This window comes from Notothenia coriiceps, unplaced genomic scaffold (assembly GCF_000735185.1).
Source record: "Notothenia coriiceps isolate Sejong01 unplaced genomic scaffold, NC01 NC01_scaffold00036395, whole genome shotgun sequence".
In the NCBI taxonomy this organism is placed as follows: domain Eukaryota; kingdom Metazoa; phylum Chordata; class Actinopteri; order Perciformes; family Nototheniidae; genus Notothenia; species Notothenia coriiceps.
Genome location: NW_011369096.1, coordinates 1,104,781 through 1,121,525, shown reverse-complemented (window position 1 = coordinate 1,121,525; position 16,745 = coordinate 1,104,781). Strand labels below are relative to the sequence as shown.

General features: G+C 40.3%; 1 protein-coding gene across 4 annotated transcripts in view; it reads right to left on the bottom strand.

Annotated features, from left to right (window-relative positions):
• The window catches only part of myo1b (myosin IB), a 73,442-nt gene that overhangs the window by 14,615 nt on the left and 42,082 nt on the right, over positions 1–16,745 (bottom strand). For all 4 annotated transcript variants that reach the window (XM_010792223.1, XM_010792224.1, XM_010792227.1 and 1 more), the window contains exons 7-18: positions 15,848–15,911; positions 13,318–13,416; positions 12,128–12,231; positions 9,723–9,870; positions 8,366–8,484; positions 7,466–7,552; positions 7,267–7,332; positions 3,649–3,753; positions 1,614–1,676; positions 1,258–1,458; positions 671–897; positions 273–473 (exon numbers count right to left, since the gene is read on the bottom strand). In XM_010792223.1, coding sequence (XP_010790525.1) covers positions 273–473; positions 671–897; positions 1,258–1,458; positions 1,614–1,676; positions 3,649–3,753; positions 7,267–7,332; positions 7,466–7,552; positions 8,366–8,484; positions 9,723–9,870; positions 12,128–12,231; positions 13,318–13,416; positions 15,848–15,911 — 1,484 coding nt within the window. The remainder of the gene's footprint in view (positions 1–272; positions 474–670; positions 898–1,257; positions 1,459–1,613; positions 1,677–3,648; positions 3,754–7,266; positions 7,333–7,465; positions 7,553–8,365; positions 8,485–9,722; positions 9,871–12,127; positions 12,232–13,317; positions 13,417–15,847; positions 15,912–16,745) is intronic.

Genomic DNA, 16,745 nt, shown 5'->3' with positions numbered 1-16,745 from the left:
CACAGCCCCCCACAATCCCACCTGGGAGCTGACCACTGGAAGTGCAGCCTATTAGTGCCGGGCACAGTGCCTCCACTGGGAGTACTCTGAGGTTCAGTCCTTAGTTAAAGATACCCGAAGTATAAGTGTTGTTAGTTTTCGCACTCGCAGTTTCTCAAAAAACCTGGGAGGGATTTGTTTTGGCCACTATCCAGTGACAATACCATTTTTTTCCTCTACTCTGCCTCCACCGTGCAATTAAGTCGCTGCTTCAGGATAAACAGCAGCATTACCTTGCAGGCCCTCTCCAATGGGGCCAGGTCCGCTTGCAGAGCATTTTGTAGCGTTCCAGGCACGGCTCGTAGGCCTGGCGGAAGGCGTAGCCGGCTCTCCGCACACGCACATTCTCCATCAGGCCCAGGTAGCGCACCTGGTGGCAGACCAGGGAGTCGGTGAAGATGTGGGAGGCCTTCTTGTCGTTGGGCTTGATGCACCTGGGGAGGCAGAGAGAGATGTTGTTCACACTGAGGTCACACTGAATGGATTTTAGAGGGAATCTGTTGAATTTATTGGCAAGTATTCCTGAATTTCTCATTTAAAAAAAAGCTATTTTCTGAACTAGATAATTAAATAAAATGCTAGATTTTGAGTGATAACTGATATTTTCCCTAGATGAATAACAGGATTTTACCGGATGTAGTTAGGGTTCTTGGTCTGCAGGTTCCTCATGAGCGTCCCGACTGAATGTCTGAACTGGAATCCAGCAGTTGGCGGTCTCTTCAGGTTGACTTTGGCGGGGTTGCCCTCAGGGAACAGCTGTTTCATGAGGCTGTGGTTGGCCTTGTACATGGCCTGCGACAGGTCCCGGTATAACAGGTCGTTGTTCTTGTCTACGAAGCCCTCGGCGCGGTAAAGCACCTTAATACAAATAGGGAAGAACATAAGTGAAGGAAGACAACTGAACAAATGGTCTTCTTTTTTTTTTTTTTCAGTTTTTCATTCCCTAAATGCGATCAGAGTTAAACTTAACTAACAGCCATGAACATATTTAGATTTTAGGAGTAAACATTCCAATAAAATATAAATGTTAAATTAAATGTGAACAAACTGAAAAATAAGTAGATGGTAATGAAATTGGACATTTTGTTGTATGTAAAGGATACTGACCCAGAACTTTGTTGGCTAACAGTATCAAGGCATTTAAAATAAAATGGCCTCCAACAAAAATCATCTTTAATTTCATTATTATCATCAAGTACACAGAATGATGTATGGTACCTTGCCGGCGTAGTGCTGGATGCGGAAGCAGTTGTGAGGCAGGCTGTGGTCAGTGAGGAACTTTGAACTCTTGCTGAGGCGACTCTCAAAGTGCAGGTGTTCAGCGCAGATGGTGTTCAGTTTGTCCAGGAAGGTCTCATCGGTGACCGTCCCCGGCCTCAGGCACTCCTCGTCCAACATGGCCAAGATGCCATTTTGGTGCTGTAGATTGAAAGGTAGGTGGACGTTTAAAGTTTTTATAAATGACCAATAATGAAGTGTTTAATACCCAGAGCTATTGCCTTTTTGCTATTGGCCTTTAGCCAGTGCTTTGATGACTAGTTGAAAAGTGCTACGGGTGCCTGTGGTGAACTTACATTCTCTATCAGGTCGCAGATAATGGCGTTGTTGAAATATTCAATATTGGTCCACTCGATGCCCTGTAACAAAAGAAATTAAGGTCAAAGGAACAATGACTTTCTTTCAGTCTTGCGCAAACAAGATGTCTTTTCTACAGCGGTAAGACACTCAAGAGTTGATTGTTTGATGGTTGAGTTTCATCAGACAGAACTGACAGTACTAGAAGCAACTCCCTATGGCGTGAACTTGGGATTTTAGCAGAACATTTACATGCACAAAAAAACAATATAAACACACTAATGGAAAGGAAAAACCCCAAAAGGGCCTCTTTAAAACTCAACCTTTTGCAAAAGCAGATGCTAAAATTGAGTACCCACAAATAATTGCATTACATTTAATGTGTCTTTAACTATAACCTTAAACCCCCTACGTTTTACATTGTTATAGACTCCGGCACTTACCATTAACATGGGGAATTTGAGCCTAATGGGAACATATGTCTCGGAAACACTAAACTGGCGAGGCCTCCTTAAGGTTACAGTTATTTCTTATTTAAACATCCCTTTGATCATAAACTTTAGTGCAGTTTTTAAGGAATGATGAAATCAGTCTTAATGTTGGTACATTGATCTTAATAGCCACATTTGTCCTTGTTGCTTGATGCTATATTCAAAGGGCTTTCTCTACTACTCTGTCTTTTCCCATCATCTGAGTAAGGACAGAGCCTTTTTAGAAAGGAAAGGAGAAACATTATCCATCTTACCCTCTTAAAGAAAAAGGACCCTGAAAACCCAACTTTGCCGCATCTCATTCACAGCTGCTAATGGGTTGGGAACAGTTCATGTAAGCAACTTGACAGTTATTTCGAGGGAGAGGGCGCAAAGAAGGCGTGGCTTAAACTGACGGGCAAATTCCTCATTGGCGGTGCTCCCTCCTTTCTCGAGCGCTGTGGTATTTTCCCATGCAGTGTACTGGATAATGGCCAGCAGTGGAATATTGTTGGTGGTGGTGTTAGTGGGGATAGGGGTGTGGGGGTCACCACTGCACATACACAGAGCACTGAAAACAAACAGAGCTTAAAAGGCCCACAACGGGGTAGTGTTTACTCTCGCCGGAGTGAGGGATCACTTCCGTCCTCGGGACTGCACAGAGGGGGAGAATAAACTCGGACTGTGATGGACGACGGGGACGGGATGGAAGACGTAAATGGAGTAGAAAATGTGTTAGGGTTCGAGGGTAAGCATGCAGGTTATGGCAAAGAAGGCGCAACAGGTTTAAAAGATGAGTGACATGACCATGTTGCGATTACGCTTCAGGGGTGTGTAATGATGAACGGCCAACCCGACAAATGGAGTGCTGACATGTTGAGGGATGTGAATGTACAGTTGCAGGTGAGAGAGGGATCCCAGGGCTGAAAGCTGGGGTTGATGGGTAATTTATCCAAGTGTCCACCACCAGACTATACAGGAGTAAGCGTCAACCTCTGTGTCTGAAAAGTGAGGTCAATGCAGTAGTCCCCTTAACCTGCATTCTCTTTATTATACAGCCAGGGGCGAATCTAGAAATAAGTCAATAACATTGTATAAAAGTCTATGAGAAAATTACCCTATTTCTCACTTGATTCAGTAAACTTTGTCCTGATGAATCCAAAAACTCAATGGCTAGTTTCAAGTGATCTTCAATATAGGATGATGTTCCTTTCTTATATTATGACAACAATAAAGAAGGGTATGCTTTAAGGATAGGCTACCTTGTGTTTGACTGGTTGCTACCATCTTGTTTCCAATTTTGGTCTTGCCGTTCTTTGCACCTTGAAACTTTAACCCTCTCTCAGTGTGTTTTCAGTTCAAGAAAGTACATTTTAACAATACTTCCAGAAAATGTCTTGTTCAGCATTCATTAATACTTAGCTTAAATTCATTTCCGAAAAAAACAAGATGGCATCCTTCCAAAATATAGTCCTCAAACCAATTGGTGATTGAATTGCACCCTTCTATGGTCAATTGATTATGTGGGTGTTGTATATTTGTGAATGTGAGTATAGTAACTTACCTCTCTGACGTACTCCTCCTGCTCCTCGCGGAGGGTCAACTCGATGAAGATCTGCTGCAGCTTTTCGTTACAGTAGTTGATGATGAACTGTTCAAAGCTGTTTTCCTGTTGGAGTAGCAACCGGAAAAAAACACCATTAGTTCCAGACATTGGTAACATGTGAAATTAAGAAGGTGCCTGTTAACTCAATCTCATTCTCATTGTGATATGGCCTTTTTTCTTAAACTGCATTATTGGGGAAAGCAGACATGTTCCAGTTCTGTTCAATTTAAGAACTCATTTCAAAACATTGTTCTTGGGAGTTTCTTAAAAAAACACTATGGTAAGAAAATGCTTCATCAACCATAATCAGTTTATTTTTCTATTCATTTTGCTGCAGATACTGTAGTATAAGTCTGCAACAGGAACCAGTAAATTAAACTTTTTCAAAAACCTGCTAACTCAATTCTGAAGTGTTGTCACAAAAGTGTCTAAAGATAAATCAAGCTAAGAAATACATTTTAAAATAAATTAAATCCCTGACCTTCAATCCCAAGAACATATTTTCTGAGATGTGAAATCAGGAAGTCTTGAACAGACTATAACCTTTAGCAGACGCATTCTACCTTCTAACTGTGATAACCATCACTGAAAAAAAAACATGTATTCAATATAGACAATGAACAACTTATGCCAGTAAAATTTTGCGAGAACACTTCCTTAAAATTGTCACTGACTTTATTAAACATTGACAGAGTTTAAAAGGCTCGGGCCGTTTTAACTCCCGGCGTTTACAGAATTATCATCGTTGTCAATTATGAGCATTTGGAGGTGAGTCATGCTTAGTGGCGGTCGGCCCTATTATAGGCCAGGTTAGGTCAACATTCATTTTCTAAGGACACAACAGTGGTTAAAGCGGCATGTTTAGTCTAAGAGCTCAGAGTGAAAGACACGGCAAGGTTTCTCAGTGGCCAGGAAACGGGACACATAGCCTCCAGGACTTTGGTTATTAATGTTAAAACTTAATTTCCTTTTACTGAGAAACCTAAAGGTCTTCACCCCTACCACACACACACACACACACACACACACACACACACACACACACACACACACACACACACACACACACACACACACACACACACACACACACACACACACACACACACACACACACACGTCTGTACCCAAGTGGAAGCAGCAGACACTGGACTGAAATATGACAAACTTTAACCCTACAATATTTCAGCAGCTATTCTATTACAAGCACTTCATGGCAGTTTGAGCAAACCACCGTCGTAAAACTTTGTTTGAAGTTAATGGGCTATGAGTGTTGATTCACTTGCACAAAGGTAGGGGAAAGTCCTTGCGTCAAAAGTTTTAAATCAACACCATTTCAAGAAGAGAAAAAATACAGTGGCTTGCCAACCATAGAGGGAGAGCTGTTCACAAACTACACGTTTTTGATTATTCTTGTACTGTTCTCAATATAGTTAGTTTGTTAAATGAGCATAAGACTACAACAACATCACAAAGCATCAGTCTAACATGTATCTGAAAACTTCCCCATCTTGCGTAATACACTTATTCACTTTGTTTCCAAGAGTCGGATCATTGTAGATGTCTCTAGAGCAGTGCTTCTCAAACCTTTGTCAGTAATGTACACCCTTTGAAACATTTTCTCAGCCAAGTACCCCCTGACCGACCCCGAACATTTTTGATCGAAAAAGCCTATACAAATAATTCCAATATAGTGATGTTACCTCAGTCTGCGATTTATTAACTCCTTCATGCATGCATTACAACAAACTAAAGATATTTTCATTTTATGCATGAAAAAAAATAACATAACATTTTTTTTCAAAAGTTTTTCAACTGAAGTAATATCTGTTTAACAAACCAATGAACAAAATGATATATTATGCAAAACTATAAAATACAATACACACATTTGACATGTTTATATGAGGACCCCCTTGGTGGTTCTAGTAATATTTTATATACAATTGTGTTTTCTATTTAACTTATTGTACTAAGATTATTTTTGTAATCATGCATGGTATTTTTTTAATTAACTTTTTTTAAATCTCACGTACCCCCTGCAGTACCCCAACGTACCCCTAGGGGTCCGTGTACCCCCATTTGAGAATCACTGCTCTAGAGAACATATGAAGCTACAGTTTCAAAATGTGTATCTTTACTTAACGTAAAAAACTGGACACAAGGAAAAGATAGCAAGCCTAGCTCTGTGAAAAGGTTGCAAAACTGGCGACTAGCACCTCTTTGGTTCACTTATTAATTTCTTAATGGTTTAATCTGTATGAAAATCTAAATCTGAAACCTAGCAGAACATCATTTGGCTTGGTGCAGCAACATCATGGAAATTTAATGTTCCAAGCCAGGAAACAAGACATTTTAGTTAGCTAGTTAAGTGAGCTTCAGATGAAGCTAGGTTAGCCATTTCCCAGAGTTTCTAGTCTTTACGCTTGGCTAACTAGCTTTAGCTTCATATTTAACAAACAAACAAACAAACAAACAAATCTTCTTATATAACTCTCCAAAAGAAGAAAATAAGTGCATGTTCCAAAATGGTCAACTAATGTTTATAACCAAAACACATTGGGTAGCCAGTTTATGAGGTGCACCTAGCTCAAATAAATGCAGTTTAATACAAGAGACGAGCAATACATCAATCATTCTAAAACAGTATTAGGTCTACCAGCAAAAGCCTCTACAATTTCCATCAACTTGGATCTCTCTAAAAGCCGAACATTACATTATAAACTTAATGAATGTAGAGTTTATTGCAGGGCCGCTGTACTACACTGCATTAGCACTAGCTAGGCGTACCTAATGAACTGGCAACTGCGTGTTATGTCACGATTCAAGCGATGCAAAGGCTTCTTTAACATCGCTTCAGCCGTGTGGCTATCACTGCACACGGGGGGGGGCAACGAATCATCGTTTCAATGAGGAGCTGAATTAACTCGTTTAGATCACAGCATGCACATTGGCACAGCAAACAGGCCGGTGCAGGTGTTACTTACTCCATCCTGGTGACCCAGACACAAAACAACAATGAGAGGAGAGGGAGGGACTTGAGAGTGAGTGGGGTGAACAGGCAGTGATATGAAACAAAAATAGACATGAACATATGGAGGGTAGGGGGAGTGAGGGCATCAGGCAACAGGGCATTTAATGAATATACATGTATTATGAAATGTATCAAACTCTATATGGCATGTGTTTGCATGCACATACTTATTTACAAGCACTTATTATCCCAACCCTAAGTGACATATTGGACACTGTTACATTTGAATGCATTGTGCTTTTCCTCAGTATTTCAACTTTATTTTACTCTGTAATGCTGATTTAAGTGTTGTAATCAACATGCCACGGAGGAAAAAAATAAAAAACACCCCTGGGAGCAAAATAAAGCTGAGCTAATCTGATGTGAATGTGTTTTTATCAGCCTTAGTTCTGGTTGATAAGCTCCCAACAGGTACCCAAACACGCACCCAAACAGCCTGGGGCTAAATCATTTTAAATGTGATCAAATGTTTGGGTGATCAGATCCCGTCCTTGTGGCTAAGAGCAGAATAAAGAGTGGGTTTGATCGGCCTCTTATCTTACCTCGAATATCTCAAAGCCATAGATGTCGAGCACACCCATGACCTTGTGGCGGGATTTCGGTGCTGCCTGCGGGGAGACAATATTGTTGATATTAGACAGACATGATGAAAGGTTGCTGCCAGTTTAAATTAGCGTGAACAGCCTGAATTGATAAAACATCAAATGGATTAAAAGGAAATATATTCTGGACATTACTTACTTTAATGCTTTCGTTGATCCTGGTAACTAGCCAGCTAAACAGACGACTGTAGAGATTTTTGGCAAGGGCATCTCTGGCATAGTAGGCCTGTAAAAAGACACATTACTGGTAAAAAAATACAATAAATCATTTTCATTACTACAACTTTATTTTTTTTAGCACCTTTCTGGCAAAATGTTTATACTGGGTACTTAACAAGTCAACCTAAATACACTAACAACATGAGGAAAATTAGAAAAAAGGAGGATTATAATATAAGAAATGGGGGACATGGAAGACCAGAACAACTAGTGTTGCGATATGGAAGAAGGTGGCTAAATGGAATAAAATATAATAAATTATAATAATTATAATACATTTTGTAAGATTCATTGAATTGGTCTTTGCAGATGTGTTGCCCTTTAGTACATCTCTGAAAACCCGACATTTCAAGAATCTGAACAGCTAATACTTGACTTTGCTACAAGTCAAACACTAAGGAAATAAAATCTATCCCTGAGCGGAACACAGTCAGGTTAATCCTCTGAATCCTTTCCTCTTCTGCTTTATATCACACAGGACCCATCCACTTCTTATTAAAAAACAGTCTGCGTGAACTCACTAACCTCTAAAATGTGACCTACTCACTAACCTCTAAAATGTGACCTACATTTGAATCTCCAGGAGGAATAAGGCTTATCTATAATGGAGAGGTCTTCCTGTTACATTGACATGGATGAGAGTCGGGAGCCAGAGGAGCAAGTCAGGGGGAAGAAATGTGCCTTTATCTTTTCATGCCCTGTGAGTGTGCAAGTGTGTGTGTGTGTGTGTGTGTGTGAGTGTGTGTTTATGTCAATACAAGTAGGGCAGATACGCATTGGCATAACTGGTGCAAGGCAGATTGGTAACTATGTCTCTGACCTGCGCCACGTTCAGTGTGGTGCAGACTTTCTCCTGCTTAGCCTCCACTGTGCGGTAGCTGAACGCTCGCTCCAGCACCGTCTGTTCGGTCCCCAGCAGCTCACACATCTCCTTCAAATCTGCAGAAGGAAAAATAACATGATTAACTTCGTGAGCAATATTATATTCCAGTGAAACGTGAAGATGGTAGCCAAGGAGTATGAGGGCTAGGCATGAGGGTAACATTTATTTGGGGGATTTCCAAGTTTTGCACAATTTCGTTTGTATTCGGCCCATTTTGCACTATTTGTTATTGTTTTATGTATACACACACACACACACACACACACACACATATATATATACATATATATTTGTGTTGCATTGTTGTAGGAGCCTGGGACATAAGATTTTATTTTTGCCATACACTGTAGGTACTGTGCATGTGACAATAAAACCTTTGAATATTGAATTGGATGTCAACTTGTTTTGCTTCTGAAGATGAAGATCAACATATTTTTTCACTAAAATGTGCTCCTCACGTAAAACTAATCACCATGAAAAGAGTTACGGTTGATAGTTGTGAGAATTCACAGCTACTTTTTTGGCAGTTGAAAACCTCTTGGTATTATATGTTGCATATTTTTCAAACCAACCCTTTTTTTGAAAGTTAAAGTTAAACTATTTGAATATTGGTTGACTTAATAAATATGGCTTGATGATTCTGTCAAAACACTGGTGGAATGATACATAATACATTTGAAAATAAAATGGGAACACAGGTGCATGCAATAAGCTATAAGGATGTTCATATGAAAACTGAGATTAATCATGCCAATGTGGGAGGACAATATGTAAATGTATTTGCCTAAAGAGAACAGCTGTGGATATGTTGACCCGAACAGCTCTTGACAAGGAAATCATAAAATACAAATATGTATTAAGTGAGGACGACGACAAAGTGGCCAATAGGGGGCAGTGGCTCAACATCAGGCCAGTAGGGATTGTGGGACCGAAGGTGTAAATGTAAACAAATTCACAATAATTCATTGGGGTAGATTTAAATGAACAGACTGATAAAATGATTCGGCATGTCTGATATTGATTGGAACATGAATACACCCAGATGGCTCAGTCAAATGTATTCACATCATTTTATTTTTGACTGATGCACTTGCACACAGAGATTTATATAATTAAATATTCAGAATTGTTATCCTCTTGACCTATCCTGTGCTTCAATCTTATTTCTGTTGCTGCTTTAACATCTCATTGTACCTTGGTGGATCATTAGAGGTTTATATGATCCTATAGTAAGGTTGAAATTAGTTATAAAGTCATGTTAAAAGGTGAGACTTTTTCCGTCTGTCAAACTCACCGTTTTTGTCTTTGATGCGGCTCTCGTCGTTGCCGTTGCAGCGCGACTCCGGCTTGAACTCAATGTTCCCGAGCTTCAGCACGGCGGCCACCAGCTCCAGCACCGACTGCACCTCGTCCTCCATGAAGCCCACGATCTGCATGGCATTCTGGGAAGAGAGGGCGAAAACTTTGGAATGAGCTACAGATTAGTTTATGTTGTTAAATTATTAAGAGACATGCACACAGGGCAGCAAAGGGGAACTAAGAATTGTATTGTGACAGTGTAAACAATTCCACAAGGCTGGCACGTTATTACTGTCGCCTGCAGCTAGCATTGTCATGTTAATGACTTGGAATAGGCAAATAAGAAAAAAGAAAAAGATTGAACAAGCAGCCAATAAGCTGTGCCAACAGGATCACCATGTCTTGTTAGCCTCTAATTCAAGAGTGCCGAGCTTCCAGACTGAGGTCTCCATTTCCAGGGACTCCAGGCTAAACTACGGGTGCGTTTGATTTACATAATTCATGGATGACGGGAAAAGAGGAGGCATGTCTAAACCCATAAAACATATCAGCTCAATCTTCCCATTTAAAAACAGCCAATTACCCAATTGAGCATTTAAATGTACTGATCTTAATTACAGTTTTCCATACAAATATGAAACAACTTCCTTTACCAAGCTAACAAAACAGACATTCAACGAAGAGCTTGAGATTATTGTGTATCATAAACCCACAGCTTTATGTTTGCTGTGATAGTGAAGCCTACGGAAGCCCTGAGAGGCAAAGTAGTTCTCTCTGCCGTTTATGGATGAAACGGGTAACAAGATAATATTTTCTAAGTTCATATGTGAAAAAGGTGGCTTTGAAAAAAGATGCCAGGATTCTTTTTCTGAATGTATTGTACATCTTTGAAAACGTGGAATACAACAATACTGGTGGTGGATTGTTTTAGTCGTTAGATAGTTTTGTTTACTACACATGGAGTATTTGAGAAATTAGCATTAATGCTTTCCCATTAGGAACATAGGGGCGGATCTTTACTTCAGTCTGTTGTGGCCAAAATGTGTATTACAACAACAACGGTTTATTTAAAGATAAAATCCTATCCAAACTTATTTCTTTAACCGGATACACTCTTTTCCCTTTGCGTTAATAGCTCAAAAACACAGTAGATGTAAAAAAATGTAAAGCATACCTGAACGAGTGAATCATCAAAATTGCATTTGCCACGGGCTTCCGTATAGTCTTTCACGTTTGTTGAAGTTTATCTCAGTACCATAGTTAGGTAACATTTCTAAACATTAAAATAAATATTTAATTGAAAAAATAAAGAGTGGCCATGTTTGGCTTTTAACAGTGGGGGCCATGTGGATGGACTCATTGTTTAGTGGGAATGTCCTCTTGTGTTTCCGGTGGTGGAACGCAGCTGTATGGGGAATACTGTGAAAACTGTGTGTGAGAGGTGATGAGAAGCAGGATGTGAAATGCATGGAAACAAGTGAAGTATACTGTGACATAACACACTGCTGAGGCTTAAACAGCAGCGGAGTGGAGCATGCTGGAGCAGGACTGATAACAATAGGGAGCAGTAGCAGTCTCTTATAGACACAACATCCCATGTGTCACTCTCAGAGATAAGAAACAGTGGCGTTGTGCATGCGGACAAGATCTTGCACAAACATATTTAAATAAACGGAAGCAGCTGCCATGTCTCCTGTGGTTTTTCCCTAAATAACTACTGCTGCCAATGTGCTTTTGCAAGTTGAAGCATTGTTGGAATTTTTTTAGATGATGCACGTGGAATTTCCCCATGTTTGATCAATGTGAAACAAGAAGCTCAGTTCAAAGTTCACCTGGTTTTGCAACATGTGGGAGGGAGAGTTGTGTAGAGTGTTTTCCCAATCCAGGGGAGGGACCAGGAGATAAAGCAAAATCAGGCCGCCTCTACCCTCTGTACAGGATTTAGATTATCTCAGCAAGGGAAAGTTGGTGCTTAATGCTGCCGGAGCGTGACTTCGCTTGTGTCAAGTTTAGGCCATTGTTTGTGTTGCGTTTGTATATCTGGGGTTATAGGGAAAACTGTATTTAGGATTGTTTAGTATTTTAGATTTAGATAAATTAGATAATTTCCACCTGTACCCAACAGTTATTTAGTGGTATTCTTCAAATATCAGTTAGGATTGTGTCTAATTGAGGGTAGTTAGTAATTGACAAATGTGTGTTTTTATACAGAATGTGTAAAGCATTCTGTTTCTTGAGGAAAATGGCTAAAAAAATAAAAATAAATGTTTGTGCATCTTCAGACAATATTGACGTTAAAGATTTCTCAGGAATCATAGATAAATATCTCCGTACTTCAGGAAGAACTGGGCACATTTTCTCAACTGAATACATTACACTTCCATATAATGTCCTACTCACTCTGACTGTCCTGAAGTTGGCCGCATCATCCAGCCCGTTGACGGCGGCAGAGTCCAGACTCAGGTAGTTGTACTTGCTGAAATCCCGATCCAGCTTCAGCTTCTCTGTGACACACAAAACATGTGGTTGCCATTTAAAACTCACATTTGTTTGAAGCTGGTTGGCTGAAGGCAATTTAAGCCTCATTTGCATTGAATGTAAATTACACAACTACACATTCACAGCTTATAGGAGCTGATCAAAAAAAATCGTAACACAATCTTGTAATGATGGTGGAAAAGATATTCAAGGAGCTTCTAGAGGGGAAACCAAGACATTCACTAGAATAGGTGCAATTGTCCCTTCCTCCAAACACATTTTCTACAGTGTATGGTCCTTGAGTTACTGCTGTGAAAACTGTTTCCGAAGATCAAATGGCATTTTTAAAAGCCCCCCTATCTCGTTGCGAAGAAATCTATTCCTCTGGTGGGTGCATGTGTCGGGTTTCATTAGTGGCTGCATTAACTACAGCTGAATCAGGCCTGTGTGTGTGTGTGTGTGTGTGTGTGTGTGTGTGTGTGTGTGTGTGTGTGTGTGTGTGTGTGTGTGTGTGTGTGTGTGTGTGTGTGTGTGTGTGTGTGTACGCTTGAGAGTCAATGACCCTTATTTTGTTCTCCCGTGTCCCGGACATAAAAACAATGCCCTCCGTCCGCAGAAAAACAAATAGAGGGAACCGGTTTCCCTGCTAGCCCTTTGTTCTCCGAAACTGTTTGTTAGGCAGGAAGATTGGCTCGTTAATGCATGGGCCATGTGTTCCGTGCAGCTGCTGGGAAATATTTATGTAAGATTCCAACATAAGGAATTGCATGCTGGTGTTTCCAGCTGAGAGTTTAGAAGAGGAAACATAGGACATTCAAATACAAGTGGCTCCAGAATCAAAACAATGTGTGAGGAGACCCAACAATGGCGAGTGTAGTTTCCTCTGCTGGCTTCTGTGACGTTTGATTTATTACTTCCTGTAAGCAGATACGTGGATATTCGAACAGAGACGATACTCCAGGCGAACCTTATGACAACTCCAGTTTGTGGTTTTGGCCGATAAGAAGGGTAGATTTCCTTTGTTTAGTCATTCAAACTGCCATTTTTCTCAGATTGAGGAGCACTTCCACACTTTTTCCTAAATAGGTTTTCCAATGCATTTTACAACTTACTGAGTGTGTCATCGGAGGCGCCGGACAAGAGCTGATAAAAGATGTGGAAGTTCCTCTCTCCCCTCGGCTGTTTTACCACACGTGACTTCTCCAGCAGATCTATTAAAAGGACAACAAAAGGAAGCAATGACACATCATACCAAAGAGCCATTTCCTCAGAACAGGGAAATGTTTCTATGGTGATTCTCTGAGGTGTCCTTGAGTAGTAAATAAGAGGCTGAGCTGCAACTTTAAGAATGAAAGATGCCCAAAATCTGAGTTTAGAGGGCTTGCTGGTCCAAACAACTGTATGTATTTGAGTTACCAAGGTGACTGGAGTTGGTAATTATTTCTGTGTGTATACATGCTACAGGAGCAAGGAAGGAGCCGCTCAAGGATATCAAACGTCAGCCCTTTTTCTCCTGGGCTAGCGACCAAGTGCAACAGTACCTGATTAGAAGGGGAGCCATGGTCTGCTCACCGCATTAGGCTGAGTATGATCTAATTAAAGACCAACAGCGGAGCTCAGCATCCGAGGCTGCATGGGATCCTCTTCACTGCCACTCTGGCTGAATAATGGCTTTTCATTGTCTGGTTGGAAAGAGTCTTTTTTTAAGGAGACCTAAAGGAAAACTTCAACCCAAAAGGAGTATTTATATATCAGTAATTCACCCCTTGTTTCCTAAATACATTTGTGAAGAAAACACAGCTTTTCTCGCATGTCTTTACGGGGAATCGAAAAACAAAAGAAAGAGAAAAAAGTCTTGATAATTGAAGTAAAAGGGGGCCAAAAAAGCAAAACTGTATCAATGCATAACCAGTTCCATCTCGACGTGAGTAACCTACTGTTTAACTGTTTTGATTAAAATAGTAAGATGTTAGAGAAAATGTAGTTTAATTTAACCTTTATTTAAGCAGAATAAATCTCATTGGGATTATCTCACACCTCACGCTTGTATTGGCTAGCGCTCCAACACATTGTACATGATAGGCTAAGGGGTTGGACATCTCTAAGCGATTGACCAATTGAGAAAAGAGCCAATCAGAGCAGACTGGGCTCTGGTTTCAGACAGAGGGTGAAAAGAGGTGCTGCAGTATGAGAAAAATAAAGAGCTTTTTGAGTATTAAACATGTCACAGTAGAGGCACAACATACAAACATGAACCTGAAAAATTAGCATAATCGGGCCTCTTTAAGATTCTTCATTCACTGGGGAGGCTTTCGAAGAAAAACAAAAGTAAGTTATATACAAATGATCATTGAGAGGGTAATGTACAGTACCTTTTTTATAAGAGTTTACATTATACTGAACTCACAGACAAAAAAAGATCCACAAGTGCCTCTTTCAAATGTCCAACCATAAGAAAAATGCTTCTGGCTTTGTCAATCTTTAGAAAAACTGACTCGCCAGTCTGTGGGCGCTGAGAGGCGAGAAGTGCCACTTTGACTGCTGGTGTAGATACACTGAACTTAAAGAGCCCTACACAGCGACCTCAGGGCTGTCAGAGGCAGCGGGGGGGTCAGAATCTGTGGCACCCACTGGCCATAAATCACATAAGTAACTATATAAGAGCCAACCCATCAATAATTTAACATCCCTGACAGAGTGGCAGACAGTAGCAATACAGAATGCGTTAAAAAGCGCAGAGAGAGTAAGCACAATACCCCTGGAGAGCCGCTTTTTCCATTACAGCGTCACAGTGGATGTTCTTTAAACATTTGTTCCCATTCGTGTTGTGTCGGATTATTCAGTTTGTCCAGCCAAACCCTTCAGTCATATTGTTATTGCTTTTTTTTTTTTAAGGCCACATGGCTTCCCTATTTCGGGGAAACATCCTTAAAAGAGAATGTATTGCATGCTCTGTCCACAACATGCCCCGTCTCCCCAAGATAAGCAAACACACATTCAAGAAGCAACGTGGAAACAATATCCGGTTATGTTTTTGGTTTGGGCTCGAAGTTTATGGCAACAAGACAGCTACAATATCAGCTACTTCTCAAAAAAGAAATGATCCAATTTCTTTTATAAGCACTGAGGCCTCAAAATAAGAATATCTGCAGTAAAATAATTAGCTAAATTCATACGGCAAAAGTATCTTCATCCAGCAGTCTAGCCAACCCAGAAGCAGTCACATGTCAGTGGCCTCTCATCACAGACGGTCCCTTGTGTTGGACCAAAACCGAGAGACAGGGTTCATTTTGTCTCGGGCTATCAGCTCCTCGCTTTGTTGCTGTGACCTCTGGCGGGGAAAGTCAGCGCAGACACAACAATGTGAAGAGAGGGGAGATAACAGAGGAAAGGGCAGAGGGGGCGGGGGTCTGGGAGTGAGATCAATCAAGCTTTAATCAATTCTGAGGCTTTTGGAAAGTTGGTCAATCTACTTTAAACTGCTTTTAAAGATAAATAGCAGATACTTATTTTATTGTTTCACTGTCGTTGGGGCACAAATTGGTGTCGGTTAAGAACACAACAAGAAAAGGACACAATGTAAGACAAATATGATTAGTAAAATGTTTGACTTTATAGGACATTTAAGTCAATAATACTCACAGTTGCTAATGACTCCACCCAGAGGATCTCCTTTGAAGTCAAACTCAATGTCCATGTACTTTCCCTGTGGATAAGAGTGCAACAGTTAGAACTCAATTCATAACAGCTGGATATGGCTGCTTTAGATTTCCAAATTAAATCCAACCATTTCCCACTTTTTTACAACTCATTCACACTCCTTCAGTTGCACTTCCTCCACGCAAACTCTAACCCATGCGTACGCACTAAGCACAAAAACGGGAGAGACGAGAAACTGCGACACCGTTGGCAGAAGCAAGAATGGAGAGAAATATGTGGAAATAATACCATAAATAAAATGTTACCTCTCATTTATCATATATGAAGTATTCATTTTCAAACATTGATTAAAGCCAATCTTAAAATGATTTAACAAACGCCTGTTTGAGACTCTTCAGTGCACACAAAAACATAACTGGGAGAAATAAATAAATACGGATATGTTATTTAAAACCGCCTCGAATATGTTGGGTTAATGTTATGAAATGTTTTCTCATAAATTATGCGGTAAGCAGGAGGATAGAATTACGTCTAAATGACGCCGTTTTGCATTTCTATAGGTTGTAGATACGAGCATGGTTTTATGTTTAATACATGTTTAATCGTGTTTTATGCCGTTTGCCAATACTTGATAAGTCGCTCATAAAACACAGGAGGTATGGAAACTAAGAACACCATATGTGGTAAATGGTACAGCTGATATAACACAACAGGTTAGTTGTATTTCCTTTAACTGGTAGATTATGGATTATAGAGTTGCTGCGGAGGAGAAGCTGCGCACAAACCACCAAATACAAAAACATAATTCAGATCCAGTCGTCATGACTCCACTCCGGAGGGATTCCCCGATCATTTCTTACAGTTTCTCATCAAGGGGGGG